This window comes from Oncorhynchus gorbuscha, linkage group LG22, assembly GCF_021184085.1.
Source record: "Oncorhynchus gorbuscha isolate QuinsamMale2020 ecotype Even-year linkage group LG22, OgorEven_v1.0, whole genome shotgun sequence".
NCBI classification, from domain to species: domain Eukaryota; kingdom Metazoa; phylum Chordata; class Actinopteri; order Salmoniformes; family Salmonidae; genus Oncorhynchus; species Oncorhynchus gorbuscha.
The window spans coordinates 27008225-27036187 of record NC_060194.1 but is presented as its reverse complement, the minus strand read 5'-3'; the positions used below and the strand labels follow the sequence as shown (position 1 = coordinate 27036187).

The 27963-nt window shown below is 41.8% G+C and overlaps 2 protein-coding genes across 3 annotated transcripts in view; both read left to right on the top strand.

Moving 5' to 3' along the window:
• Positions 1-16664, top strand: part of LOC124009841 (E3 ubiquitin-protein ligase RNF138-like) — a 36817-nt gene extending 20153 nt beyond the window's left edge. For both annotated transcript variants that reach the window (XM_046322035.1, XM_046322034.1), the window contains exons 4-8: positions 3357-3505; positions 5768-5815; positions 5905-6037; positions 15353-15460; positions 15803-16664. In XM_046322035.1, the coding sequence (XP_046177991.1) occupies positions 3357-3505; positions 5768-5815; positions 5905-6037; positions 15353-15460; positions 15803-15883 (519 nt within the window). In that variant the 3' untranslated portion in view covers positions 15884-16664. The remainder of the gene's footprint in view (positions 1-3356; positions 3506-5767; positions 5816-5904; positions 6038-15352; positions 15461-15802) is intronic.
• Positions 16665-24349: 7685 nt separating this feature from the next.
• Positions 24350-27963, top strand: part of mep1bb (meprin A subunit beta b) — a 27771-nt gene continuing 24157 nt past the window's right edge. The window contains exons 1-5 of the mRNA XM_046320642.1: positions 24350-24507; positions 24758-24776; positions 24874-24924; positions 25170-25213; positions 25447-25525. Coding sequence (XP_046176598.1) covers positions 24436-24507; positions 24758-24776; positions 24874-24924; positions 25170-25213; positions 25447-25525 — 265 coding nt within the window. The 5' untranslated portion in view covers positions 24350-24435. The remainder of the gene's footprint in view (positions 24508-24757; positions 24777-24873; positions 24925-25169; positions 25214-25446; positions 25526-27963) is intronic.

Genomic DNA, 27963 nt, shown 5'->3' with positions numbered 1-27963 from the left:
GTACTGGAAAATTACTTTTGGGCGCACTAGAGAGCATTACATACATCCGCTCAGAGGTGGTTTAAACTGCATTCTAATGTTGACTGCTTAAAGACAACGGTACCAAGCGAAGTATTTTATGCATGCTCAGTTCTTGGGTCTCTGGGGCTGCCAGAGTAGACATTTGAAATATAAGTTATGGAACTCCCTCACGTGGTTCTTTTTAATAGGGGAAAAGTCCTCAATGCAACTGACATTAGGCTAAATGTGGAGAATTATACATTTTCCTCTGTTGGCCATCAAGTAGCCTATTCATGTATATGCCACTGCAGTACACCATTTGATACAATACAATAATGTTGAAATCATGATGTCACTGGAGACATTGCAAATCAATTCGTGCCACTTGTGTAGCCTACCTGGAGCTGGCAAACCAATTTAATAAATAGCTTAACTTTATTGCTGTTGTAGCCTTGTGTAATTAGGAACACATTAGATTGACGGTAACAGTAGTCAGATTAGGCTGCAGGTAAAAATTAAAAATAAACACTGGCTGTTGTTGACAAGCATATTCAGTTCATAAACATATTATCAATATTTAATTCAGTGATTGAAATGACAAGATCCTCAGTAACCTATTCCAGCAGACTTATGGCAAAATCGCCTTGCTAATCATGTTAAATAAATTAAACTAAGCAAACTGCTAAATCGTTCAGTTTACATCTTGTCAACATCTTTTCTAGGCTCCTGTATATTATATAAAATTAGATGTAGGCCTATCAGGGGCCATCACCTGCCATTATCTAAGCAAACTTTGGCAATTTTATTAGAATCATAAACCCAGAATTGAATCTGTAGCCTGTCTATTGAAATGACAAGTCAATCTCGCAAATAGGCCATTTATAACAATTTGTAGTCTTAACATCTGGCACATAACAGCACAATTGCCAGAAAATAGCCTTACATAAGTTTTTTTTTTAATGTTCATCCAAGTGTTTTTTAGATCCTCTGTCATCACTCAAACACTCCTGTCGGATTTACCTATAGTTATGCACATGTACAAAGGGGATTTATTTTTAAACCTGGTTCGAGCCCTGAATGCTGATTGGCTGAAAGCTGTGGTATATCAGAACATATACCAGGGGTATGACAAAACGTGACTTTTTACTGTTCTAATTATATTGGTAACCATTTTATAATAGCAATAAGGCACCCCCGGGGTTTTTGGAATATGGCCATTATACCACGGCTTAGGTCTGTATCCAGGCACGCCTAAGAACAGACCTTTTTTTAATTTGATTTTTTTTTAACCTTTATTTAACTAGGCAAGTCAGTTAACATTTTTCATTAAACTTTCTCACAAATTTACATGGACAAATTACAGACTCCTCTTTTAATCTGCGTATTTCTCCAAAACTCAGTTATCCCGAGTCTGCACAAAACTGCCAGGACCTAGGATCAATGGAGACACTTAAGATTATCTCTTGACACATAGTCATGGCCTCTCAAATAGTCATGGCCTCTAAACCTTCAAGCTGCGTACTGGACCCTATTCCAACTAAACTACTAAAAGAGCTACTTCCTGTGCTTGACCCTCCTATATTGAAAATAATAAACGGCTCCCTATCCTCAGGATGTGTACCAAACTCCCTAAAAGTGACAGTAATAAAGCCAAACCATGACCCAGACAATGTAAAAAAGACTATGTGCCTATATTGAATCTTCCATTCCTCAGATTTTATTTTGAAAAATCTGTTACGCAGCAACTCACTGCCTTCCTGAAGACAAATAATGTACACAAAATGCTTCAGTCTGGTTTTAGGTCCCATCATTGCATTGAGACTGCACTCGTGAAGGTGGTAAATGACCTTTTAATGGCGGCAGACCAAGGCTTTCCATCTGTCTTTATGCTCCTAGACAACTTCTTGCCTGGTTTAGATCTTATCTGTTGGAAAGATACCGTATCAGTTAGTCTCTGTGGATGGTTTGTCCTTTTGAGTTTCAGTGTTCCTCAAGGTTCCGTTTTAGGATCACTATTGTTTTCACTATATATTCTACCTCTTGGTCATGTCATTCGGACACACAATGTCCACTTTCACTGCTATGTGGACAACACACAGCTGTACATTTAGATTAAATATGATGAAGCCCAAAAATTGCCTACCTTGGAAGCCTGTGTTTCAGACATAAGGAAGTGGATGGCGACAAAACAGAGATGTTAGTTCTAGGTCCCACTAAACCATTTTGACAATTTAATCTTTATGGTTGTACAGTTGTCTCAAATAAAACTATGAAGGACCTCAGGGTTGCTCTGGACCCTGCTCTCTATTTTGACGAACATATCAAGAATATTTCATGGACAGATTTTTGTCAAAAAATGCAGAAAAGCTCATCAATGCCTTTGTCACTATTAAATTAGACTACTGCAATGCTCTACTCTCCGGCTACCTGGATAAAGCACTAAATACATTTCAGTTAGTGCTAACCACAGCTGCTAGAATTTTGACTAGAACCAAAAAATGTGATCATATTACCCCAGTGCTAGCCTCTCTCTACACTGGCTTCCTGTTAAGGCTAGGGCTGATTTCAAGGTTTAACTGCTAACCTAAAAAATAATTACATGGGCTTCTTCCTACTTATCTATCCGATTTGGTCCTGCCGTACATACCTACACGTACGCTACGGTCACAAGACGCAATTCTCCTTATTGTCCCTAGAATTTCTAAGCAAACCGCTGGAGGCTTTCTCCTATAGAGCTCAATTTTGATGGAATGGTGTGCCTACCCATGTGAGAGACACAGACTTGGTGTCAACCTTTAAGTCTTTACTAAAGACTCATCTCTTCAGTATGTCCTATGGTTAAATGTGTGGGATGCGAAGGTGAACGACAAGGCACTGGTCTCACTGGCTCTCTCTACGAACCAGTTGTACCCTCTTCAACCACTGTGGTTATTATTTGACCCTGCTGGTCATTATGAACATTGGAACATCTTCAATAACAATCTAGCCTTAATTGCCATGTACTCTTATAATCTCCACCCGGCACAGCCAGAAGACGACTGGCCACCCCTCAGCCTGGTTTCTCTAGGTTTCTCCCAAGGTTCCTGCCTTTCCCAGAGAGTTTTTCCTAGCCACCATGCTTCTACATCTGCATTGCTTGCTGTTTGTGGTTTTAGGCTGGCTTTCTGTATAGCACTTTGACATCTGCTGATGTAAAAAGGGCTTTATAAATACATTTGATTAATTTATCAACACCACCGGTGGATTAGATAACTTTGTCAATTTAGCTAATTATGGTTGCTAATTGGTTGAAAACAAAAATGTTACTTCACACATCACCCATTTTATGTATAGACCTATGTGATTTCACTTCTCAGAAGTTTCTCAGCAAGATGAGGGTTCACTACAAATGCTGCAGGAAGTACCTTGAGGAGTATGGCACCCCTCTTGACGCACCACCCCCACCAGTCACACCAACGACTCAGGAAGTCAGCCGTGTATCTGTGGATACGATCCACATGACTGGGCAAGTATACAGAAACTGAATCCACCGAATCATAGGTGACTGACCGTCTTGATTTGGGCTTATGTAGCATCATTTAAAACATTTTTTTTTTTTACATTTGATAAAAGCAGAGACACAGGGCTACAAAATGGTATATATATCACACACTGCATTTGAGGAACAATGGAAAAGTAATTCTGCTTTGAAAGTTGATAGACTTGTAACCTCACTTTTGAGAAAATGGCCTTTGAATGTTTTGCTACCTACTACAGAGCTCTTCTTTGTCTACACCCATTCGGCATTGTTCACACCCTCTTAAACTTTAGCCCCACCCATCTTTTTAAGGGTTGATCCAACAGCAGTCAAGCACCCAAGCTAACTGGCTAACTTGCTAACTACTTCCAGACACAATCGAGAGAACAGCTCACTGACCATTACTTGCCCTATCAGAGATGCTTAGGCTGTTTTTATATTATCCAGACCGTTGCTGCTGGCAACAATTTACCTATATTCAACGGGTGTTGAGCATTCGTAAATTTGACAGTTATCCTGCGCTCTGTTTCACTCAGACGAAAGTGCTCTGAAATTGGAGTAGATAGCCAGAGCGAATTTAGCAGCTACGTCTATCAACAGTTGTCGCAGTGACATTCTATTGAAGGGTGTGTTCGTAAATTCAATCCGGAGTGCCAGAGTACGCTTTGGGCGTTCATAAATTCAGAGTGTTTCGCACTCGGAGCGTTCAGAGCGCAAATTGGACGCTCTGGCAGATGAGTAGGGTTGATCCAAGCATTCTGACCTCACAACGGCAGTCAAGCACCCAAGCTAACTGTCAAACATTGGCTTGCTAGCTTCTTCCAGACACAAATGAGAGAACACCCCACTCTGACCATTTTACTCACCCTAGCAGAGCTGGTTAGGCTGTTTTTATGTTATCCAGAGCGTTGGTTACTGTAACTGTGCTGCTTGCAACAATTTAATCACGCTTTTTTCCCGACGTTTACTGACACCGGCCATATTCAACGGGTGTTGAGCGTTCGTAAAATAATCAGTTATTCTGTACACTGGCACACTCAGACGAGAGTTCACCTGAAATCGGAGTAGCTGGCCAGACTGAATTTACGAACACACTGGTTACGTGCGTAGTGATGTCTTTTGTTAAGACATGTAGGTAAACAATGAACCATAATCCCAACTCATGACGCTACTACCCTGCATGAATCTGCAGGTAGCTAACTAACCAGGTTCAATGTTAGATAGCTAACATTAGGCTATAACTAGCAAAGCAAATGGCTCTGAGATACGAATAATATGATCATACACATAACGTTAGCTAGCGAGCCAGCCAGCTAACGTTAGCTAGCTAACAGTACATTTTAACTTGAAATGAAACCACTTTACATCAAAATTAGAAAAGTGTAATATCTGAAAATATAGCTAACTAGACTATCTTACCCATGTGCATCATGAATCGACATGTCTACCTGTCACAGATGCCATGGTTGCCCTTAGTTTGAAGATGTAATCCAGAGACCAGTGTCTTCTCCATCTCCTTAGCTATCATACTCGAATTCCAATGATTTCAAAACTCAGTCCTCCAGAAAGTGGAGACCAACACTTAAGCAGTTTTACTACATGAAGCATTTTTAAAAAGCCACGTTAGACAGGATTACCTACAAATACTGACTAGCTCAAATAGGAGAAGCAAGAAGGATCGGAGGACCAAGATGCAGCGTGGTAAGTGTTCATGACGATTTATTAAAAACGAACTGAACACTGAAATACAAAGCAATAAACAATGTGATGAAAACCAAAACAAAACAAAACAAACAAACACCCACCAACCAACAGTAAAACCCAGGCTACCTAAGTATGATTCTCAATCAGATACAAAAAAACTACAGACTCCCACCCCAACTCACGCCCTGACCATACTAAATAAAGACAAAACAAAGGAAATAAAGGTCTGAACGTGACACCTCTTTGATGATATATTGGCTATAGTGAATACATTTGTGAATAACTTGTGTGTTAAATAGCCAGATATATGTCACAGCCTATAAGCCACAGACTTCATTCTGATTTACAGTTATGGATGCAATGTTATCATGACTTTAAATCAGCTCTCTTCCTCTTTCATTAAACATGATCTGTTAAGAGGTCCAAGACATTAATAAAACATTTGTTTGAGAGTTTCTTCTGATAGTTGAGATTAGATATGTTGATCATTGATCAAAGTACTCTCAAAGTGGTGTATATTTGACTATTCATTATGTTTTCATCTAGGATTCTACCAGGACAGCCCACACAAACACAGATATCTGAATTGGTTAGGTATGTATGATCTTACTGTCAAAATGGATCCATGTTGTGAAATTATTGTATTTTTGTGCATGTGTTAACGATGGTGACTTGTTTCTCAGGCCCAGAGTGTTGACGTTGGGCTTCCTGGGAGGAAGGGTGTACTCCTGCCCATACTGCCCCCTGCAGGGGCTCACAGACATGAGACTGGTTCAGCACTGTGTCGGCAGCCACACAGGAGAGAATGCTCCAGCTGTGAGTGAGCCTATTCTATCTTTCACCTAACTTTCAAATATGAAACTCAATAGCAAGAGCTGCAAAATGTCTTGAATAGTAATTAATGCTAGATATTACATCTATACTGAACAAAAATATAAATGCAACATGTAAATTGTTAGTCTCATGTTTCATGAGCTGAAATAAAAGATCCCAGACATTTTTCATACTCACAAAAAGCGTATTTCTCTCAAATTCTGTGCGCAAATTTGTTTACATCCCTGTTAGTGAGTATTTCTCCTTTGCCAAGATAATCCATCCACCTGACATGTGTGGCATAACAATAAGTTGACTAAATAGCCTGATCGATACACAGGTGCACCTTGTGCTGGGAACAATAAAAGGCCACTCTAAAATGTGCAGTTTTGTCACACAACATAATGTCACAGATGTCTTAAGTTGAGGGAGTGTGCAATTGGCATGTTGAGTGCAGGAATGTCCACCATAGCTGCTGCTAGAGAATTGAATGCTAATTTCTCTACTATGAGCCTCATCCAACATCATTTGAAAATTTGGCAGTACGTCCAACCGGCTTCACAACTGCAGACCATGTGTAACCACACCAGCTCAGGACCTGCACTTAGGCTTCTGCACCTGTAGGATCGTCTTAGACCAGACAGCTGAAGAAACTGTTTGCACAACCAAATAAATTCTGCACAAACTGTCAGGGAATCTCATCTGCATGGTCGTTGCCTCACCAGGGTCTTGACCTGACTGCCCTTCGGGGTAGTGACCGACTTCAGTGGGCAAATGCTCACTTTTAATGGCCACTGGTAATACTGGAGAAGTATGCTCTTTACAGATGAATCCATGTTTCAACTGTACCGATGGAGATGGCAGACAGCATAGCGTGTATGGCGGCGTGTCGGAGAGTGGTTTGCTGATGTCAACGTTGTGAACAGAGTGCCCCATGGTGGAGGTGGGGTTATGGTATGGGCAGGCATAAGCTACGAATAACAAACACGATCACATTTTATCAATGGCAGTTTGAACGCACAGAGATATCATGACGAGCTCCTTAGGCCCATTGTCATGCTATACATCATGATAATGCATGGTCCCATGTCGCAAGGATCTGTACACATTTCCTCGAAGCTGAAAATGTCCCAGTTCTTCCATGGCCTGCATACTCACCAGACATGTCACCCATTGAGCATGTTTCAGTTCCTACGACAGCGTGTTTCAGTTCCTGACAATATCCAGCAACTTCTCACAGCCATTAAAGAGAAGTGGGACCACATTCCACAGGCCACAATCAACCGCCTGATCAACTCTATGCGAAGGAGATGTGTTGCGCTGCATAAGGCAAATGGTGGCCACACCAGATACTGACTGGTTTTCTGATCCACCCCTTACCTTTTTCTTAAGGTATATGTTCTCTCAATTCTCTCATGATTGTAGACCAAGGTAAACCCAATTAACGCCTACAAGAGGAAGTTGACCTCCACAGCATATCTGTATTCCCAGTCATGTGGAATCCATATTTTAGGGCCTGTTAGTTTTTTACTCTGTTTGTCAGAGAACTAGTTAAAGCTCAAACCAAGTTTATTCACCAAATGGGTCAAACAGCTGAAAAGACAGACATGTTTCCACCAGCGCAAGTATTTATACCCTCCTTTAGGCGAAGTCTTCTCCTTGCACCTCTAAACGCTACATCTTTGTTGCTAGACAGGAAGTTAAGTGATGTGTAATAAAACTGTTCTTTCTCCGTTCATCTAACCTGACCTGACCCCGGCCCACCTTCGCTGTTGCGCCTTCTTCCTCAAAGTCTGTGTGGGTGGACCATTTCAGTTTGTCAGTGGTATACGCCAAGGAACTTAAAACTTCCCACCTTCTCCACTGCTGTCCTGTCAATGTGTAATGAATAGCATTCTTACATACAGTGGCTTGAGAAAGTATTCACCCCATTGGCATTTTCCCTATTTTGTTGCCTTACATCCTGGAAATAAAATATATATTTTTTGTGGGTTTTTATTGTGAAACAAGAAACAAGACAAAAAAAATAGAACCTACCCTGGGGGTAGGTTTATGACAGTCATAAATACCTCTTTCCCCCTTTTTCCTCTCTACCCTACTGATGTTACATTTGCAAACCTCTTTGGTTAACATAGAGATTCTGGGAACATCAGAAGGTGGTGGGAAATGAACTATATTCTGGTAATCCGACCAATTGAACATATGCGGTGGTACTTAATGAATATAATGTCAGTTCGGTTGTCATTTGAGACATTCTCATCGATGATAAGATGACAAACTCTACAGTGGAAAGTTTAAACATCAGAGTTATCGGATTCCCATGGAATTGTTATTCGATTTAAATGTTTGAATATGAAATTATTAGTGATGGGATGAAATGTAATTTTAGCTTCTACAATGTGAGATTTGGGTTTTTATAAGGTAGGGCTCTGCTCAATCAGTGGCCCGCTCCTGTGAAGGGACATGGGCTATAAAACCTTTCAAACACGCCCTCCTCTCCCTTCCTATATAAAGCCTTGATGACAATGTAACCTCCTGTTCCGAGGACGTGAGGACGACGGTCCGATGTCAGAATGGTTCAGATAATAACTACAGAACGAAGCCAACATCAGCGTGAGCTTTGGTTGCGAATGGTATGAACTTTGAACTCTTATTCACTACAGAAGTGATACCTCCTAGCCATTGAGTTAGCAACAGCCGCTGCAAACGAGGGTTAGGACGGAACAGACAGAGTATCCCATCTACCACACAACGATGTTACTACAACATATTCAATTTACCAGCAGAGACATTCTTCAAAGGACTCTGTTGGGCAACACGGACTTCCATCTACCACCAACCTACCGAAGTGTAAATATTTATTGCATTTTCCTTTTCCAAATGGGCGGTAATTTAGAATGCATAAGATACTGTATTTACGATAGCACAGCTTCACCCTTTGTTCCTCAGTCTTCCCGCTCTTTCACTCAAACCCAGCCCCTTTTCTTTTATGTAACCAGCTGTCATATCTGTTCTGCTAGGGACCTTTTTTCCTTTGACGTAATTTGTAATCAAGTCATGATTTAAATATGTGTATGTGTAATTCTGTGTGATTAGTTAGGTATTTAGTAAATACATAATTAAACCCAATGTTTGTATTGCTGATTCAACTTGTTAGCCAGGGTTTGTGCAGATAACCAAGCATTTACAACTTTCAAATGAGACTGAATTAAGATGACAATTAATATTGACTGCTATTGATGTAAAATATTACTAGGTCCTTAAGAGTTTATTCGAAAGATAACAGCTCTATAAATATTATTTTGTGGTGCCCGACTCTAGTTAATTACATTTACATGATTAGCTCAATCAGGTGATATTAATTACAGAGAAATTATTTTATAGAATAGCATGTCATATCACTTAATCCAGGATATCCAAAGACACGACAATATTTTGTAGAGCAACCATTCGCAGCAATTACAGCAGCAAAACTATTGGGGTATGTCTCTATCAGCCTGGCACATCAAGCCACTTGTATTTTTGCCCATTCTTCAAGGCTAAACTGCTCCAGCTCCTTCAAGTTGGATGGGTTCCGCTGGTCTACAGCAATCTTTAAGACATACCACAGATTCTCAATCGGATTGGGGTCTGGGCTTCGACTAGGCCATTCCAAGTGATTTATATTTTTCCCCTTAAACCACTCAAGTGTTTCTTTAGCCGTATGTTTAGGGGGTCTCAGTCTCAAATCTCTGGGAGACTGAAACAGATTTCCCCCAATTTCCCTGTATTCAGCGCCATCCACCATTCCTTCAATTCTGACCAGTTTCCCAGTCCCGCTGATGAAAAACATCCCCACAGCATGATGCTGCCACCACCATGCTTCACTGTGAGGATGGAGTTATCGGGATGATGAGAGGTGTTGGGTTTGTGCCTGACATAGCGTTTTCATTGATGGCCAAAAAGCTCAATTTTAGTCTCATCTGAGTCTCCCACATGCCTTTTGGCATACACCAAATGTGTTTGCTTATTTTTTTCTTTAAGGAAGGGCTTTTTTTCTGGTCACTCTTCTGTAAAGCCCAGCTCTGTGGAGTGTATGGCTTAAAGTGGTCCTATGGAGTATCTGTCCAATCTCCGCTGTGGAGCTGTGCAGCTCCTTCAGGGTTATCTTTGGTCTCTTTGTTGCACCTCTGATTAATGCCCTCCTTGCCTGGTCTGTGCGTTTTGGTGGACGGCCCTCTCTTGGCAGGTTTGTTGTGGTGCCATATTCTTTAAAACATTTTATAATGGATTTAATGGTGCTCTGTGTGATGTTCAAAATTTCTGATATTTGTTTTATAACCCAAACATGATCTGTACTTCTCCAGAACTTTGTCTCTGACCTTTTTGGAGAGCTCCTTGGTCTTGATGGTGCCGCTTGCTTGGTGGTGCCCCTTGCTTTAGTGGTGTTGCAGACTTTGAGGCCTTTCAGAACAGGTGTGTATATATACTGAGATCATGTGACACTTAGATTAAACACAGGTGGACTTCATTTAACTAATTATGTGACTTCTGAAGGTAATTGGTTGCACCAGATCTTACTTAGGGGCTTCATAGCTTTAAAAAAAAAAATCATTTCACTTCACCAATTTGGACTATTTTGTGTATGGGGAAAAATAAAAAACTCCAAGGGGGATTAATAATTTTGCAAGGCACTGTAGGCATTCCTCTTGTGCAGATGGGATAGGGCAGTGTGATGGCGATTGCATCGTCTGTGGACCTATTTGGGGCAGTTAGCAAATTGAAAGGGGTATAGGGTGACAGGTAAGGATATGATCCTTGACTAGTTTCACGGATCCCTCTGGAACTTTCATTACGCACACCTGTTCCCTATTTCCACTGATTAGTACCTGTATAAGTGTGCCTTTTGGTTTCCATCGGGCTGTCCATTATTGTTACAATGTCCGTTGCTGCGTTTGAGTACCTGTGCTGTGTATTTTGGCTTTCGTGCCATTGTGGATTGCGCAGATGATTACGGTTCTCGTTCCGTGTGTTAATCAATGTGCGTGTGTGTTATTTATTCCAGGTACCCCTCGCTCTTTTGTTTTGGATTCCTACCCTGTGTGTTATGTGTTTGTTTGGTCTTCGTCCCCGTGCCTTTTACATGGCCTTAATTTGGGCTTAATAAAAAACCTTAGGCGCAGAAATGCGTAATGTCTCCCGAATTTCTTCATACCAACATGACAAATAGTCTCTCAAAGCAGTTATTTTGTTCAGTTACCTTTGCATTCTTGTGTACAGGAACAATAGTGGCCATCTTGAAACATGTGGAGCTTGAATTTGTCCATAAACACACCAGCCAGCTGGTCTGCGCATGCTCTGAGGACGCGGCTACGAATGCTGTCTGGGCCTGCAGCCTTGCTAGGATTAGCACTTCCTGTTTTAGTTTCTGCCTATAGGAAGGGAGGAGCAAAATGGAGTCTTGGTCAGATTTGCCAAAAGGAGGGCAGTGGAGGGCCTTGTATGCATCCCGGAAATTAAAATAAGAATGGTCCAGTGTTTTTCCAGCACGAGTGCTACAGTCAATATGCTGAAAGAATTTAGGTAGCCTTTTCCTCAAAATGTGCTTTGTTAAAATCCCCAGCTACAATAAATGCAGCCTCAAGATAAATGGTTTCCAGTTTGCATAAAGTCAAGTTCCTTGAGGGATGTTGTGGTATCAGCTTGAGGGGGGATATACACGGCTGTGACAATAACCGAAGATAATTTTCTTGGGAGATAATTCATTCGGCATATGATTGCCAGGAATTCTAAGTCAGCTGAACAAAAAGACTTGAGTTCTTGCATGTTCTTACAATTACACCATGAGTCATTAACCATGAAGCATACACAAGCATACAAAGCATACACTCCCCACCCTTCTTTTCCCAGAGAGATATTTATTCCTGTCAGCGCGATGCACTGAGAATGTAGGTGGCTATACAGACTGACAGTATATCCCGAGAGAGCCATGTTTCCGTGAAACAGAGTATTTTACAATCCCCGATGTCTCTCTGGAAAGCAGCCCTTGCCCCGATCTCGTCAACTTTGTTATCTAGGTACTGGACATTAGTGAGTAATATACTCAGAAGCGGTTGGTGGTGTGTGCACATCCTAAGTCTGACTAGAAGACCGCTCCGACTCCCTCTTCTCCGGCGATGTTGTTTTGGGTCGGCCTCTGGAATCAGTTCAAATGCTCTAGGTGGTGCAGACAAAGGATCCATTTCGGGAAAGTCGTATTCATGGTCGCAGTGTTGGTAAGTTGACGCCACTCTGATATCCTATAATTCTTCCCGGCTGTGTGTAATAACACATAAGATTGGGTTGAGGTCAGCTAATCACTCTCCTTCTTGGTCAAATAGCCCATACACAGCTTGGAGGTGTTTTGGGTCATTGTCCTGTTGAAAAACAAATGATAGTCCCACTAAGCGCAAACCAAATGGGATAGCGTATCGCTGCAGAATGCTGTGGTAGCCATGCTGGTTAAGTGTAACTTGAATTCTAAATAAATCACTGACAGTGTCACCGGCAAAGCACCCCCACAGCATCACACCTCCTCTCCATGCTTCATGGTGGGAACCACACATGCAGAGAACATCTGTTTACCTACTCTACGTCTCACAAAGACACGGTGGTTTGAACCAAAAATCTCAAATTTGGTCTCATCAGATTTCCACTGGTCTAATGTTCATTGCTTGTGTTTCTCGGCCCAAACATGTCTCTTCTTATTATTGGTGTCCTTTAGGAGTGGTTTCTTTGCATCAATTCGACCATGAAGGCCTGAACAGTTGATGTTGAGATGTGTCTGTTACTTGAACTCTGAAGCACTTATTTTGGCTGCAATCTGAGGTGCAGTTAAATGTTGATTTCTGAGGCTGGTAACTCTAATGAACTTATCCTTTGCAGTAGATGTAACTCTGGATCTTCCTTTCCTGTGGTGGTCCTTATGAGAGCCAGTTTCATCATAGCGCTTGATGCTTTTTGCGACTGCGTTTAAAGAAACGTTCAAAGTCCTTTTCCACAATCCACATCAAATTTTCCACATTGACGGAACTTCATGTCTTAAATTAATTATCAACTGTCGTTACTCTTTGCTTATTTGAGCTGTTCTTGCCATAATATGGACAAATAGGGCTATTTTCTGTATAACAAAGGGTGGCTACTTTGAAGAATCTCAAATATAAAATACACTGCTCAAAAAATTAAGGGAACACTAAAATAGCACATCCTAGATCTGAATGAATGAAATATTCTTATTAAATACGTTTTTCTTTACATAGTTGAATGTGATGACAACAAAATCACACAAAATTATCAAAAGAAATCAAATGTATCAACCCATGGAGGTCTGGATTTGGAGTCACACTCAAAATTTAAGTGGAAAACCACACTACAGGCTGATCCAACTTTGATGTAATGTTCTTAAAACAAGTCAAAATGAGGCTCAGTAGTGTGTGTGGCCTCCATGTGCCTGTATGACCTCCCTACATCGCCTGGGCATTCTCCTGATGAGGTGGCGGATGGTCTCCTGAGGGATCTCCTCCCAGACCTGGACTAAAGTATCCGCCAACTCCTGGACAGTCTGTGGTGCAACGTGTCGTTGGTGGATGGAGCGAGACATGATGTCCCAGATGTGCTCAATTGGATTCAGGTCTGGGGAACGGGAGGGCCAGTCCATAGCATCAATGCCTTCCTCTTGCAGGAACTGCTGACACACTCCAGCCACATGAGGTCTAGCATTGTCTTGCATTAGGAGGAACCCAGGGCCAACCACACCAGCATATGGTCTTACAAGGGGTCTGAGGATCTCATCTCGGTACCTAATGGCAGTCAGGCTACCTCTGGTGAGCACATGGAGGGCTGGGCGGCCCCCAAAGAAATGCCACCCCACACCATGACTGACCCACCGCCAAACCGGTCATGCTGGAGGATGTTTCAGGCAGCAGAACGTTCTCCACGGCGTCTCCAGACTGTCACGTCTGTCACATGTGCTCAGTGTGAACCTGCTTTCATCTGTGAAGAGCACAGGGCGCCAGTGGCGAATTTGTCAATCTTGCTGTTCTCTGGCAAATGCCAAACGTCCTACACGGTGTTGGGCTGTAAGCACAACCCCCAGCTGTGGACGTCGGGCCCTCATACCACCCCCATGGAGTCTGTTTCAGACCATTTGAGCAGACACATGCACATTTGTGGCCTGCTGGAGGTCATTTTGCAGGGCTCTGGCAGTGCTCCTCCTGCTCCTCCTTGCACAAAGGCAGAGGTAGCGGTCCTGCTGCTGGGTTGTTGCCCTCCTACGGCCTCCTCCACGTCTCCTGATGTACTGGCCTGTCTCCTGGTAGCACCTCCATGCTCTGGACACTACGCTGACAGACACAGCAAACCTTCTTGCCACATCTCACATTGATGTGCCATCCTGGATGACCTGAGCCACTTGTGTGGGTTGTAGACACCGGCAGCATTCGAAAGTGACCAAAACATCAGCCAGGAAGCATAGGAACTGAGAAGTGGTCTGTGGTCCCCACCTGCAGAACCACTCCTTTATTGGGGGTGTCCTGCTAAATGCCTATAATTTCCACCTGTTGTCTATTCCATGTGCACAACAGCATGTGACATTTATTGTCAATCAGTGTTGCTTCCTAAGTGGACAGTTTGATTTCACAGAAGTGTGATTGACTTGGAGTTGCATTGTGTTGTTTAAGTGTTTCCTTTATTTTTTGAGCAGTGTATATTTTTGATTTGTTTAACACTTTTTTGGGGGGGGTTTCTGTGGTTACTACATGATTCCATATGTGTTATTTCATAGTTTTGATGTCTTCACTATTATTTTACAATGTAGAAAATAGTAAAACACAGAAAAAACCTTGAGTTTGAGTGTCCAAACTGTACCTTCCTCATGCATGTAAATATTAACTTCTAGTATAGCAAGTTTTTCAAACTAGAACCCAACAGGCCTCATTATGTATTTAAAATGTATTTAAACTTTTACTCAATTAGGCAAGTCACCCTCCCCTAACCCGGATGGCGCTGGGCCAAATGTGCTCTGCCCTATGGGACTCCTGATGATGGCCAGCTGTGAAACAGCCTGGGATCGCACCAGGATCTGTAGTGACATCTCGAGCACTGAGATGCAGTGCCTTAGACTGCTGCGCCACTCGGGAGTCAATTTACTGATTTCCTTATATGAACTGTAACAGTAACTCGTGAAAATCTGAAATTGTCGCATGTTGTGTTTTATATTTTTGTTCAGTGTAAAAATAATCGGGATGTGCATTAGGATGTGCTGTTTGTTCTGTTTGGGAAGTCACCCCCTCTCTCCTCTAGGTGTGTCCCATCTGTGCTGCCACTGTTTGGGGCAATGCTAGTTACTGCAGCCGAAACCTCATCGGTCACCTGGCTATCAGGCATTATTTCAGCTATGACACCTACATGGTGAGTGTCTCATAATCTCTCTGAAGTTATGCCAAGGAGTTCCATAGAAAAGAAAATGGATAATGATTTCCAAGAAATGATTCCTAGAAATACTTCAGAGGAAAACATTGACCTGTTCTTGACAGCACTGTCACTCAATGCATTTTAAATTGCAACAGGCTGACTTTGCATTATTCTAACATACAGTACATACCATCATGTCTACTCTAGATGGTAGCCAGGAACACAATAGCTAATTTCCCTTCTAATTGCTGTGTGGTGTATTTTGTACATACCATAAACAAAGATGGTTCATGTTTGTTGATGTCCTACTTTTTACGGAATCCTCCTGTATGTTCCCAGAATGTAGGGGAGGACGATTACACCCAACTCTGCCTTGCCATTCAGCAGTCACTGCGACAAGGCACCGGCATCACAGAGTGACAACAAGGCCCTAAGAGAGCTACACATTATGTTCCAACACAATACATGCCTCTTCAAACGTTCCTTGCCACATCAATGATGTCTATGATGTTACTTATGTGTGTGTATCCTGTTTCTTTTCTCTCCTTCTCCCCTCACAGGTGGCAATCATCATCATTCCCCAATTAGAAGACACACCTCCTCCTGTTTCCATTACCCAATCACATCCCCTTTCCCTTGGTTTAAAAACCCATTCAGTTGTTTCCTCTGTGTCTCGCTCTCTGTGTCTCGCTGTGTCTCGCTCTCTGTGTCTCGCTCTCTGTGTCTCGCTCTCTGTGTCTCTCTCTCTGCTCTTTGGATTGAGCTCTCTTTTGTTTTTGTAACTACATGTCACTTTGTCCACACCTGTGAGTTTTGTTATGGTGTTTGACTGTTTGTTTGATGGTGGGAAAAGGGGGGACCAAGACAAGTTGCCTATGGGCCAACATTGCCTGTATAAATACCCTAGTTCGAACTGGGCGGACCACCCATTGTATTTTTGGTTAGTTAGTTAGCTGTATTGAAGTAGGCTAGTCTAGCTTAGGGGTGTATTTGGATATTTGTTTCTTTCCTTGGGTCCAGCTCAGCCCCTTTTCCTGCCCCCCTTTGCCGTGTGTTTAAAAATAAACTCTGAGTGTTTGACGGCAATTTAGTTGTCTGTGGTTTTTCGTTCTCACTGTTACTTTGTCATTATTATATGTTATGGGTCTCGTTACCCCCCATTCCATTTTCATTCCACTTTCACACAATGTGTCCATTACAGTAGGTCTAGTTCTTGGTGGGTTCTTCAAGTTAAAGTGTACAATAGAGTATGTGATTATTTACAGTTAGTCAGGCAGATCTATGTAAAGGTTCTACTCATAAAATCAAGTTTTGCTGTGGGGCATCCAATGTTCATAGAACATGGATCTGTACCGAGTGGACAAAACATTAGGGACACTTCTTTCCATGACCTAGACTGACCAGGTGAGTACAGGTGAAAGCTATGATCCCTTATTTCACCTGTTATATCCACTTCAATCCGTGTAGATGATTTGATTAGGATCTCTTGTTGTTATAATTTGGACTAATCTTCCAAGAGTCCTTAAACATTAAAATACAATTTATAATATGATCACATTTTCACATATAAAACACTGTTACAAACAACAGACAAAATACACTGACAAATTGACCAGATAAATACTCTAATAGAATGATTCCTTCATCTACCATAGTATTACACAACCTTACGGTTTATTGTAATTAAATGGTTCTAAAGTATTAAGAGGAGGAAGGGGAGTGCTACTAAGGTACACAATAGTACATTTTGGTAGACAGAAGGTGCTATTTGGTAAAAGGGGTGAATAAGTCATCAAAAAGAAAGGACCAAGGCACTCTTCATATAATTCATTAAAATGCCTTTATTTGTATGGCATGTTCAATAGAAACAAAGTTTTACAAATCTGACGCGTTTCGGCTGCATGGCCTTCGTTAGGGAGTACAACGAAATAATACAAGGCAGGTAGCCTAGTGGTCAGTGTTGGGCAAGTAACAAAAGGTTGCTAGATCAAATCCCAGAGCTGATAAGGTACAAATTTGTCGTTCTGCCCCTGAACGTTCTGCCCCACTGTTCCTAGGCTGTCATTGTAAATAAGAATTTGTTCTTAACTGACTTGCCTAGTTAAATGAAGGTTAAATAAATAAAATATTTGTCTACTCACAATAACCTCCAATATCTTACTGAGTGAAGGGAGTAGACTAATTGGTTGACTATTGGCACGAGTAATGGGTTCTTTGCTATTGGGATTGGACACAGTTTAGCATGCTTCCATACATTTGGAAATGTCCCCCTTTCCAGTGACTAATTAAATATGTATTTCAGTGGAGCTGCAATCTGGGGAGCAGCATAGCAAAGTAAAAAATTGAAGGGGTGGAGAAAAGTTAAAGATGGATTTTTAAGCCTTGCGAACTTTTGAGACATGGCTTGTGTATGTGTGCAATTGCGGGTGAACGGGCAAGAAAATATAATGAAGTGCCTTTGAACGGGGTCTGGTAGTAGGTGCCAGGCACACCGGTTTGAGTGTGTCAGGAAACTGCAACGCTGTTTTTCCACACTCAACAGTTTCCTGTGTGTATCAAGAATGGTCCAACACCCAAAGGACATCCAGCCAACTTGAAACAACTGTGGGAAGTATCAAGAATGGTCCAACACCCAAAGGACATCCAGCCAACTTGAAACAACTGTGGGAAGCATTGGAATCAACATGGGCCAGCATCCCTGTGGAATGTTTTCAACATCTTGTTGAGCCTGACAAATTGAGGCTGTTCTGAGGGCAAAAGAGTGTGCAACATAACATTAGGAAGGCGTTCCTAATATTTTGTATACTCAGTGTATATTATAGAGGCTATTGCAGCACCTATCAACCAAACAGACTTTCTCTCCCTTGAGGATCCCAATAACTGCCAGTGTGAAATGCTTGTTAGCAACTGACCTGCCATACTTGTTGCTTTATTTATGTATGTCTGGTATATGTTAGACAAATCATATAGCTAAACTGGCAAACTATTACTAATGCTGTCAATCTGGTGGTCAAGTAGTGAAATATACATGTTCATATCTTCTTGTCACCGTCCAGTATAAGTATTGATAATTGCAATGTAGGTTGTGACTGTTCATAACGATCTGACACTTTTTAATGATAAGACATGATTAAATGTTTCCCTGTTTGAGCTTTGTTAACAATAATGCAGCAGTGTGATTTCAAATCTGATTGTTCAAGTGTATTTTGATCATTTTGCAATAAACACTTCCCTCAAACTGTTTTCTTAAATAGTATCAAGTGTCTTCACCTATATAATCTGCATATACAGTAAGGTCAAAAATGATTGTCCCCCTTAATAAAGATGAGCAAGAAAGACTGTATAAAATAACTAATACAAATATTGAGCTCTATTGTGTGCTGGAACAAATGTGGAAATTATATTTCGTACTAATAAACTCAGCAAAAAGATAAATGTCCCTTTTTCAGGACCCTGTCTTTCAAAGATAATTTGTAAAAATCCAAATAACTTCACTGATCAAGTGTAAAGGTTTTAAACACTGTTTCCCATGATTGTTCAATTAACCATAAACAATTAATGAACATGCACCTGTGGAACGGTCATTAAGACACTAACAGCTTACAGACGGTAGGCAATTAAGGTCACAGTTACAAAAACTTAGGACACTAAAGGGGCCTTTCTACTGACTCTGGAAAAACACCAAAAGAAAGATGCCCGGGGTCCCTGCTCATCTGCGTGAATGTGCCTTAGGCATGCTGCAAGGAGGCATGAGTACTGCAGATGTGACCAGGGCAATAAATTGCAATGTCCGTACTGTGAGACGCCTAAGACAGCGCTACAGGATGGACAGCTGATCGTCCTCACAAAGGCAGATCACGTGTAACAACACCTGCACAGAATCGATACATCCGAACATCACACCTGCGGGACAGGTACAGGATGGCAACAACAACTGCCCGAGTTACACCAGGAACACACAATTCCTCCATCAGTGCTCAGACTGTCCGCAATAGGCTGAGAGAGGCTGGACTGAGGGCTTGTAGGCCTGTTGTAAGGCAGGTCCTCACCAGACATCTCCGGCAGCAACGTCGCCTGTGGGCACAAACCCATCGTCGCTGGACCAGACAGGCCTGGCAAAAAGTGCTCTTCACTGATGAGTCACGTTTTTGTCTCACCAGGAGTGATGGTCGAATTCATGTTTATAGTCGAAGGAATGAGCGTTACACCGAGGTCTGTACTCTGGAGCGGGATCAATTTGGAGGTGGAGGGTCCGTCATGATCTGGGGCGGTGTGTCACAGCATCATCGGACTGAGCTTGTTGTCATTGAAGGAAATCTCAATGCTGTGTGTAACAGGGAAGCCATCCTTCCCCTCATGTGGTACCCTTCCTGCTGGCTCATCCTGACATGACCCTCCAGCATGACACCAGCCATACTGCTCGTTCTGTGTGTGATTTCCTGCAAGACAGGAATGTCAGTGTTCTGCCATGGCCAGCGAAGAGCCCGGATTTCAAATCCATTGAGCACGTCTGGGACCTGTTGGATCGGAGGGTGAGGGCTAGGGCCATTCCCCCCAGAAATGCCACACCAGATACTGACTGTTACTTTGATTTTGACCCCCCCCCCCCCCCCCTTTGTTCAGTGACACATTATTCCATTTATGTTAGTCACATGTCTGTGGAGACATAAAAAGTATGTCTCAGTTGTTGAATCTTGTTATGTTCATACAAATATTTACACGTGAAGTTTGCTGAAAATAAATGCAGTTGACAGTGAGAGGACGTTTATTTATTTTAAAAAAAAGATAGGGCTCAATTATTTTCAATAGCTTTCAATACCTCACCTTACGAGGACAACGGCACTGAGTCTTTTCATCAAATATTTTATGAGAATAGAGGTTTTGGCATCGAAAAATGGGAACAAATGCATAAAAGTACCTCATACCTACTGGATCTTTGATGTTATGGGGCTATTTTGCTTCCACTGGCCCTGGGGCCTTTAAGGTCAACAGCATCATGAACGTTACTCAGTACCAGGACATTTTAACCAAAAACCTGGTTGCCTCTGCCAGGAGTGGATCTCAATAACCCAAAACATACAGTACCTGTCAAAAGTTTGGACACACCTACTCCTTCAAGTGTCTTCTTTATTTTGACTATTTGCTACATTGTATAATAATAGTGAAGACATCAAAACTATGAAATAACACATATGGAATCATGTAGTAGCCAAACAAGTGTTAAACAAATCAAAGATATATTTAATTTCTGAGATTCTTCCAAGTAGCCACCCTTTGCCTTGATGACAGCTTTGCACACTCTTGGCATTCTCTCAACCAGCGTTATGAGGTATGAGGTCACCTGGAATGCAATTCAAATAGCAGGTGTGCCTTGTTAAAAGTTCATTTGTGGAATTTATTTCCTTCTTAATGCATTTGAGCTAATCAGTTGTTGTGACAAGGTTTTTTAAAATGTAACAAGTTCTTAATTCCAAACCCTAACCCGGACGACTCTGGCACAATTGTGTGCCACCCTATGGGTCTCCCAATCACGGCCGGGTTGCAATACAGCCTGGAATCTCCACCCAGCACAGCCAGAAGAGGACTGCCCACCCATCAGAGCCTGGTTCCTCTCTAGGTTTCTTCCTGGGTTCCTGACTTTCTAGAGAGTTTTTCCAAGCCACTGTGCTTCTACATCTGCATTGCTTGCTGTTTGGGGTTTTAGGCTGGGTTTCTGTACCAGGGCCTGTAATTACGCCTAGCACTAATATGCAGTGCCGTAGACTGCTATGCCACTCGGGAGCCATACAGAAGATAGTTCTATTTGGTAAAAGACCCAAGTCCATATTATGGCAAGAACAGCTCAAATAAGCAAAGAGAAACAACAATCCATCATTACTTTAAGACATGAATGTCAGTCAATCTGGAAAATGTCAAAAACTTTGAACGTTTCTTCAAGTGCAGTCGCAAAAACCATCAAGCTCTATGATGAAACTGGCTCTCATGAGGACCACCACAAGAAAGGCAGACCCAGAGTTACCTCTGCTGCAGAGGATAAGTTCATTAGACTTACCAGCCTCAGAAATCAGCATTTAACTGCACCTCAGACTGCAGCCAAAATAAATTATTCACAGAGTTCAAGTAACAGACACATCTCAACATCAACTGTTCAGAGAAGACTGCGTGAATCAGGCCTTCATGGTCAAATTGATGCAAAGAAACCACTACTAAATGGCATCAATAAGAAGAAGAAAACTTGCTTGGGCCGAGAAACACGAGCAATTGGAAATTAGACTGGTGGAAATCTGTCCTTTGGTCCGATTAATCCAAATTTGAGTTTTGTTGGTTCCAACCGCCTTGTCTTTGTGATCTCTGCATGTGTGGTTCCCACCATGAAGCATGAAGGAGGAAGGGTGATGGTGTGCAGGTGCCCTGCTGGTAAGGAACACTTAACCAGCATGGCTACCACAGCATTCTGCAGCGATACGCCATCCCATCTGGTTTGCCCTTAGTGGGACTATAATTAGTTTTTCAACATGGCATTGACCCAAACCACACCTCCAAGCTGTGTAAGGGCTATTTGACCAAGAAGGAGAGTGATGGAATGCTGTATCAGATGACCTGGCCTCCACAATCACTCGTCCTCAACCCAATTGAAATGGTTTGGATGAGTTGGTGTGCAGAGTGAAGGAAAAGCAGCCAACAAGTGCTCAGCAGATATGGAAACTCCTTCAAGACTGTTGGAAAAGCATTCCAGGTTAAGTGACTACCTCATGAAGCTGGTTGAGAGAATGCCAAGAGTGTGCAAAGCTGTAAATGTTTTATTTACCTTTATTTAACCAGGTAGGCCATTTGAGAAGTTCTCATTTACAAGTGCGAGATAAAGCAAAGCAGTGCGACAAAAACAACAACACACAGTTCCACATGGGATAAACAAACGTACAGTCAATAAAACAATAGAAAATCTGTATACAGTGTGTGCAAGTGAAGTAAGGAGGTAAGGCAATAAATAGGCCATAGTGGTGAAATAATTACAATTTTGCTATTTACACTGGAGTAATAGATGTGCAGGTGAAGATGTGCAAGTAGAAATACTGGTGTGTAAAAGAGCAGAAAAAACGTAAACAAATATGGGGATGAGGTAGGTAGTTGGATGGGCTATTTACAGATGGGCTGTGAACAGCTGCAGCGAGCGGTAAGCTGCTCTGACAGACGATGCTTGAAGTTAGTGAGGGAGGTATAAGTCTCCAACTTCAGTGATTTTTGAAATTCGTTCCAGTCATTGGCAGCAGAGAACTGGAAGGAAAGGCGGCCAAGGAGGTGTTGGCTTTGGGGAAGACCAGTTAAATATACCTGCTGGAGTGCGTGCTACAGGTGGGTGTTGCTATGGTGACCAGTGAGCTGGGATAAGGCAGAGATTTACCTAGCAAAGACTTATAGATGACCTGGAGCCAGTGGGTTTGGCGACGAATATGTAGTGAGGACCAGCCAACGAGAGCATACAGGTCGCAATGGTGGTTAGTATATGGGGCTTTGGTGACAAAACGGATGGCACTGTGATAGACTGCATCCAATTTGCTGAGTAGAGTGTTGGAGGCTAATTTGTAAATGACATCGCCGAAGTCAAGGATCGGCAGGATATTCAGTTGTAAAAGGGTATGTTTGGCAGCATGAGTGAAGGATGCTTTGTTGCGAAATAGGAAGCCGATTCTAGATTTAAAAAAAATAATAATTGGAGATGCTTAAATGAGTCTGGAAGGAGAGTTTACAGTCTAGCCAGACACCTAGGGTATTTGTAGTTGTCCACATATTCTAAGTCAGAACCGTCCAGAGTAGTGATGCCAGTTGGGCAGGCGGGTGAGGGCAGCGATTGGTTAAAGAGCATGCATTTAGTTTTACTAGCATTTAAGAGCAGTTGGAGGCCACGGAAGGAGTATTGTATGGCATTGAAGCTTGTTTGGAGGTTTATTAACACAGTGTCCTAAAAAGGGCCAGATGTATACAGAATGGTGTCGTCTGCATAGAGGTGGATCAAGGACTCACCCGCAAGAAGAGCGACATCATTGATATTAAACAGAGAAAAAAGTCGGCCCGAGAATTGAACCCTGTGGCACCCCTATAGAGACTGACAGAGGTCCGGACAACAGGCCCTCTGATTTGACACACTGAACTCTATCTGAGAAGTAGTTAGTGAACCAGGCGAGGCAGTCATTAGAGAAACCAAGGCTATTGAGTCTGCCGATAAGAATACGATGATTGACAGAGTCGAAAGCCTTGGCCAGGTCGATGAAGAAGGCTGCAAAGTATTGTCTTTTATCGATGGCGGTTATGATATCGTTCATCAAGGCAAAGGGTAGCTACTTTGAAGAATCTCAAACATAAAATGTTTTTTATTCATTTTTTGGTAACTACATGATTCCGTAGATGTTATTTCATAATTTGCAAATAAATTCATTAAAAAATCCTACAATGTGATTTTCTGGATTTTTTTTCTCATTTTGTCTGTCATAGTTGGAAGTGTACCTATGATTAAAATTACAGGCCTCTCTAATCTTTTTACATGGGAGAACTTGCACAATTGGTGGCTGACTAAATACTTTTTTGCCCCACATATGTATATATTCTATATATAAAGTATACCATTTTTATTTGAGCGTACAATATAGCTCCGTATTTGTATTAAGTATTTTATACAATTTTTTTGATAATCTTTATCAAGGGGGACAATCATTCTGGACCTGACTGTACATGTGTGTATGTAGAGGTGTGTGTTTATGTGCGTGTGAAAAGGTGTGTGGACAAGTCATCTGAGTCGACTGTAGGTGAATTATGACACTTTGTTTCTTGCTCTGTCAATTATTGATCTTGCCATCACATGTACTTTTATCTGGTCCATCGGACTAGCTTAGCAGCTTTTACAAGTCTGTCTGAGAGGCCAAGGCTACTAATTCTTAGTGTTCCATACTAAGGGATTCTTTGACTAGGGAGTAAACATGGGGAGGAGAACTACATATTTAGTCATCCTCCATATTTCATGGATCTTATGTGAAAATGTCTTATCTCTGGTAAGGTTATGTTGCATTTATCTGTTTATTTTTATATTCATGAAAATGAAATGCATGTCTCAAAGAAACATCAATATATCTTTAGTACTGGTATTGAATGGTTTTCCTTGTTATTGAGATACTGTAATATGATTTATGTTGACCTAATTTGCATTTTCATTTTAAATTAGTATAATGCCTCATTTGCATTGTTACAATGTTCACTCACTTTCTCTAAACAATGGTACGTTTTCCCTCTGTTGCTTGTCAGCCTACACCAAGAGTTTTAGGTAAGTGGATTTTCTTATTTTCTTTTCAATATTTCAAATAGAATGTCACCTATTCAAAGCTGTCATTTACTGTATGTCCTTTACATTTATTCCACAGAATATGATGTGGATGGTGGAAGGGACATGGACATCTTTGATATCAATGAAGGTTTGTCAGTTAGGATGTTACTTAATCTTGCTTCTAATAACTCAATGGGAGTTTCATAGCAATGTGCTGTGTGTGTGTGTGTGTGTGTGTGTGTGTGTGTGTGTGTGTGTGTGTGTGTGTGTGTGTGTGTGTGTGTGTGTGTGTGTGTGTGTGTGTGTGTGTGTGTGTGTGTGTGTGTGTGTGTGTGTGTGTGTGTGTGTGTGTGTGTGTGTGTGTGTGTGTGTGTGTGCGCTTCGTCCTAACAGAGGCTGGGTTAAACCTGGTGGAGGGGGATATTGAGCTTGATGAGGTGAGTTAATAAGTACTTCTGCTGGTCTTTACTTTAACAATGACATGTTAAGCATAGAAATAGAAAGATAAGAATGGGGAAGTTCCATTGATTGCAGACCACAGCAATTTAACTGCACCCTCATGGGCTTGGGCAATTATATTTCTATGATATCATCTCACTGCCCAGGCTTAACAGAACTAAATGATTTATTATTTCTTTTTTTTGTCAAATGTAATCTACGGCTGACTCAGAAACAAGGCCGGAATTCTTTAATAGGGGATCAATACAGATGGCCAAAGACTGTTCCCTACTACTTTGAGGATGACTTGGGTAAGCCAATATATGTAGATACAATATAATACATACAGTGCATTCGGAAAGTATTCAGACCCCTTGACGTTACAACCTTATTCTAAAATTAATTAATTAATAGATTCAATTACTTATTTTCCTCATCAATCTACACACAATAACCCATAATGACAAAGCGAAAACATGTTCTTAGAATTTCTTGCAAATGTATAAAAACGTACAAAACAGAAATACCTTATTTGCATAAGTATTCAGACCCTTTGCTACGAGACATGATATTGAGCTCAGGTGCATCCTGTTTCCATTGATCATCCTTGAGATGTTTCTACAACTTGATTGGAGTCCACCTGTGGTAAATTCAAATGATTGGACATGATTTGGAAAGACACACACCTGTCTATATAAGGTCCCACGGTTGACAGTGAAAGTCGGAGCAAAAACCAAGCCATGAGGTCAAAGGAATTGTCTGTAGAGTGCCGAGACAGGATTATTTCGAGGCACAAGGGTACCAACATTTTTTCGCAGCATTGAAGTTCCCCAAGAGCACAGTGGCATCCATCATTCTTAAATGATAGAAGTTTGGAACCACCAAGAACTCTTCCTAGAGCTGGCTGCCCGGCCAAACTGAGCAATCGGGGGAGAAGGGCCTTGGTCAGGGAGGTGACCAGGAACCCGATGGTCACTCTGACAGAGCTCCAGAGTTCCTCTGTGAAGTTGGGAGAACCTTCCAGATGGACAACAAACTCTGCAGCACTCCACTCCAGGCCTCTATGGTAGAATGGCCAGACGGAAGCCTCTCCTCACTAAAAGGTACATGACAGCCTACTTGGAGTTTGCCAAAAGGCACCTAAAGGACTCTCAGACCATGAAAAACAAGATTCTCTGGTCTGATGAAACCAAGATTGAACTCTTTGCCCTGAATGCCAAGTGTCACGTTTGGAGAAAATCTGGCACCATCCCTATGGTGAAGCATTGTGGTGGTAGCATTATGCTGTGGGGATGTTTGTCAGCGGCAGGGACTGGGAGACTAGTCAGTATCAAGCGAAAGATGAAATAAGCAAAGTACAGAGAGATCCTTGATGAAAACCTTCTCCAGAGTACTCAGGACTTCAGACTGGGGTGAAGGTTCACCTTCCAACAGGACAACAACCCTAAGCACACAGTCAAGACAATGCAGGAGTGGCTTCGGAAGAAGTCTCAATGTCCTTGAGTGGCCCAGCCAGAGCCCGGACTTGAACCTGATCTAACATCTCTGGAGAGACCTGAAAATAGCTGTGTAGTGACGCTCTCCATCCAACCTGACAGAGCTTGAGAGGATCTGCAAAGAAAAATGGGAGAAACTCCCCAAATACAGGTGTGCCAAGCTTGTAGTATCATACCCAAGGAGACTCAAGGCTGTAATCACTGCTAAAGGTGTTTTAACAAAGTACTGAGTAAACGGTCTGAATACTTATGTAAATGTGACATTTCAGATTTACATTTGTAATATATTTGCAATTTAAAAAAAAGAAAGAACTGTTTTTGCTTTGTCAGTATGGGGTATTGTGTGTAGCTTGATAAGGCGGAAAACACGATTTAAACAATTTTAGAATAAGGCTGTAACGTAGGGGTCTGAATACTTTCCGAATGCACTGTACATATACACTGAACAAAAATATAAACACATAATTTAAAGTGTTGCTTCCATGTTTCATGAGCTGAAATAAAAGATCCCAGAAATGTTGCATATGCATAAAACGCTTATTTCTCTCAAGTTTTGTGCACAAATTTGTTTAAATCAAATCAAATGTATTTATATAGCCCTTCGTACATCATCTGATATCTCAAAGTGCTGTACAGAAACCCAGCCTAAAACCCCAAACAGTAAGCAATGCAGGTGTAGAAGCACGGTGGCTAGGAAAAACTCCCTAGAAAGGCCAAAACCTAGGAAGAAACCTAGAGAGGAACCAGGCTATGAGGGGTGGCCAGTCCTCTTCTGGCTGTGCCGGGTGGAGATTATAACAGAACATGGCCAAGATGTTCAAATGTTCATAAATGACCAGCATGGTCAAATAATAATAATCACAGTAGTTGTCGAGGGTGCAGCAAGTCAGCACCTCAGGAGTAAATGTCAGTTGGCTTTTCATAGCTGATCATTAAGAGCATCTCTACCACTCCTACTGTCTCTAGAGAGTTGAAAACAGCAGGTCTGGGACAGGTAGCACGTTCGGTGAGCATTTCTCCTTTGCCAAGATAATCTATACACCTGACAGGTGTGGCATATCAAGAAGCTGATTAAACAGCCTGATCATCACACAAGTGCACCTCGTGCTGGAGACAACAAAAGGTCACTCTAAAATGTGCTGTTTTATCCTACATGGCAATGCCACAGATTACTCAAATTTTGAGGGAGCGTGTTTCAGCATGGTAATGCACGGCTCCATGTGGCAAGGATCTGTACACAATTCCTGGAAGCT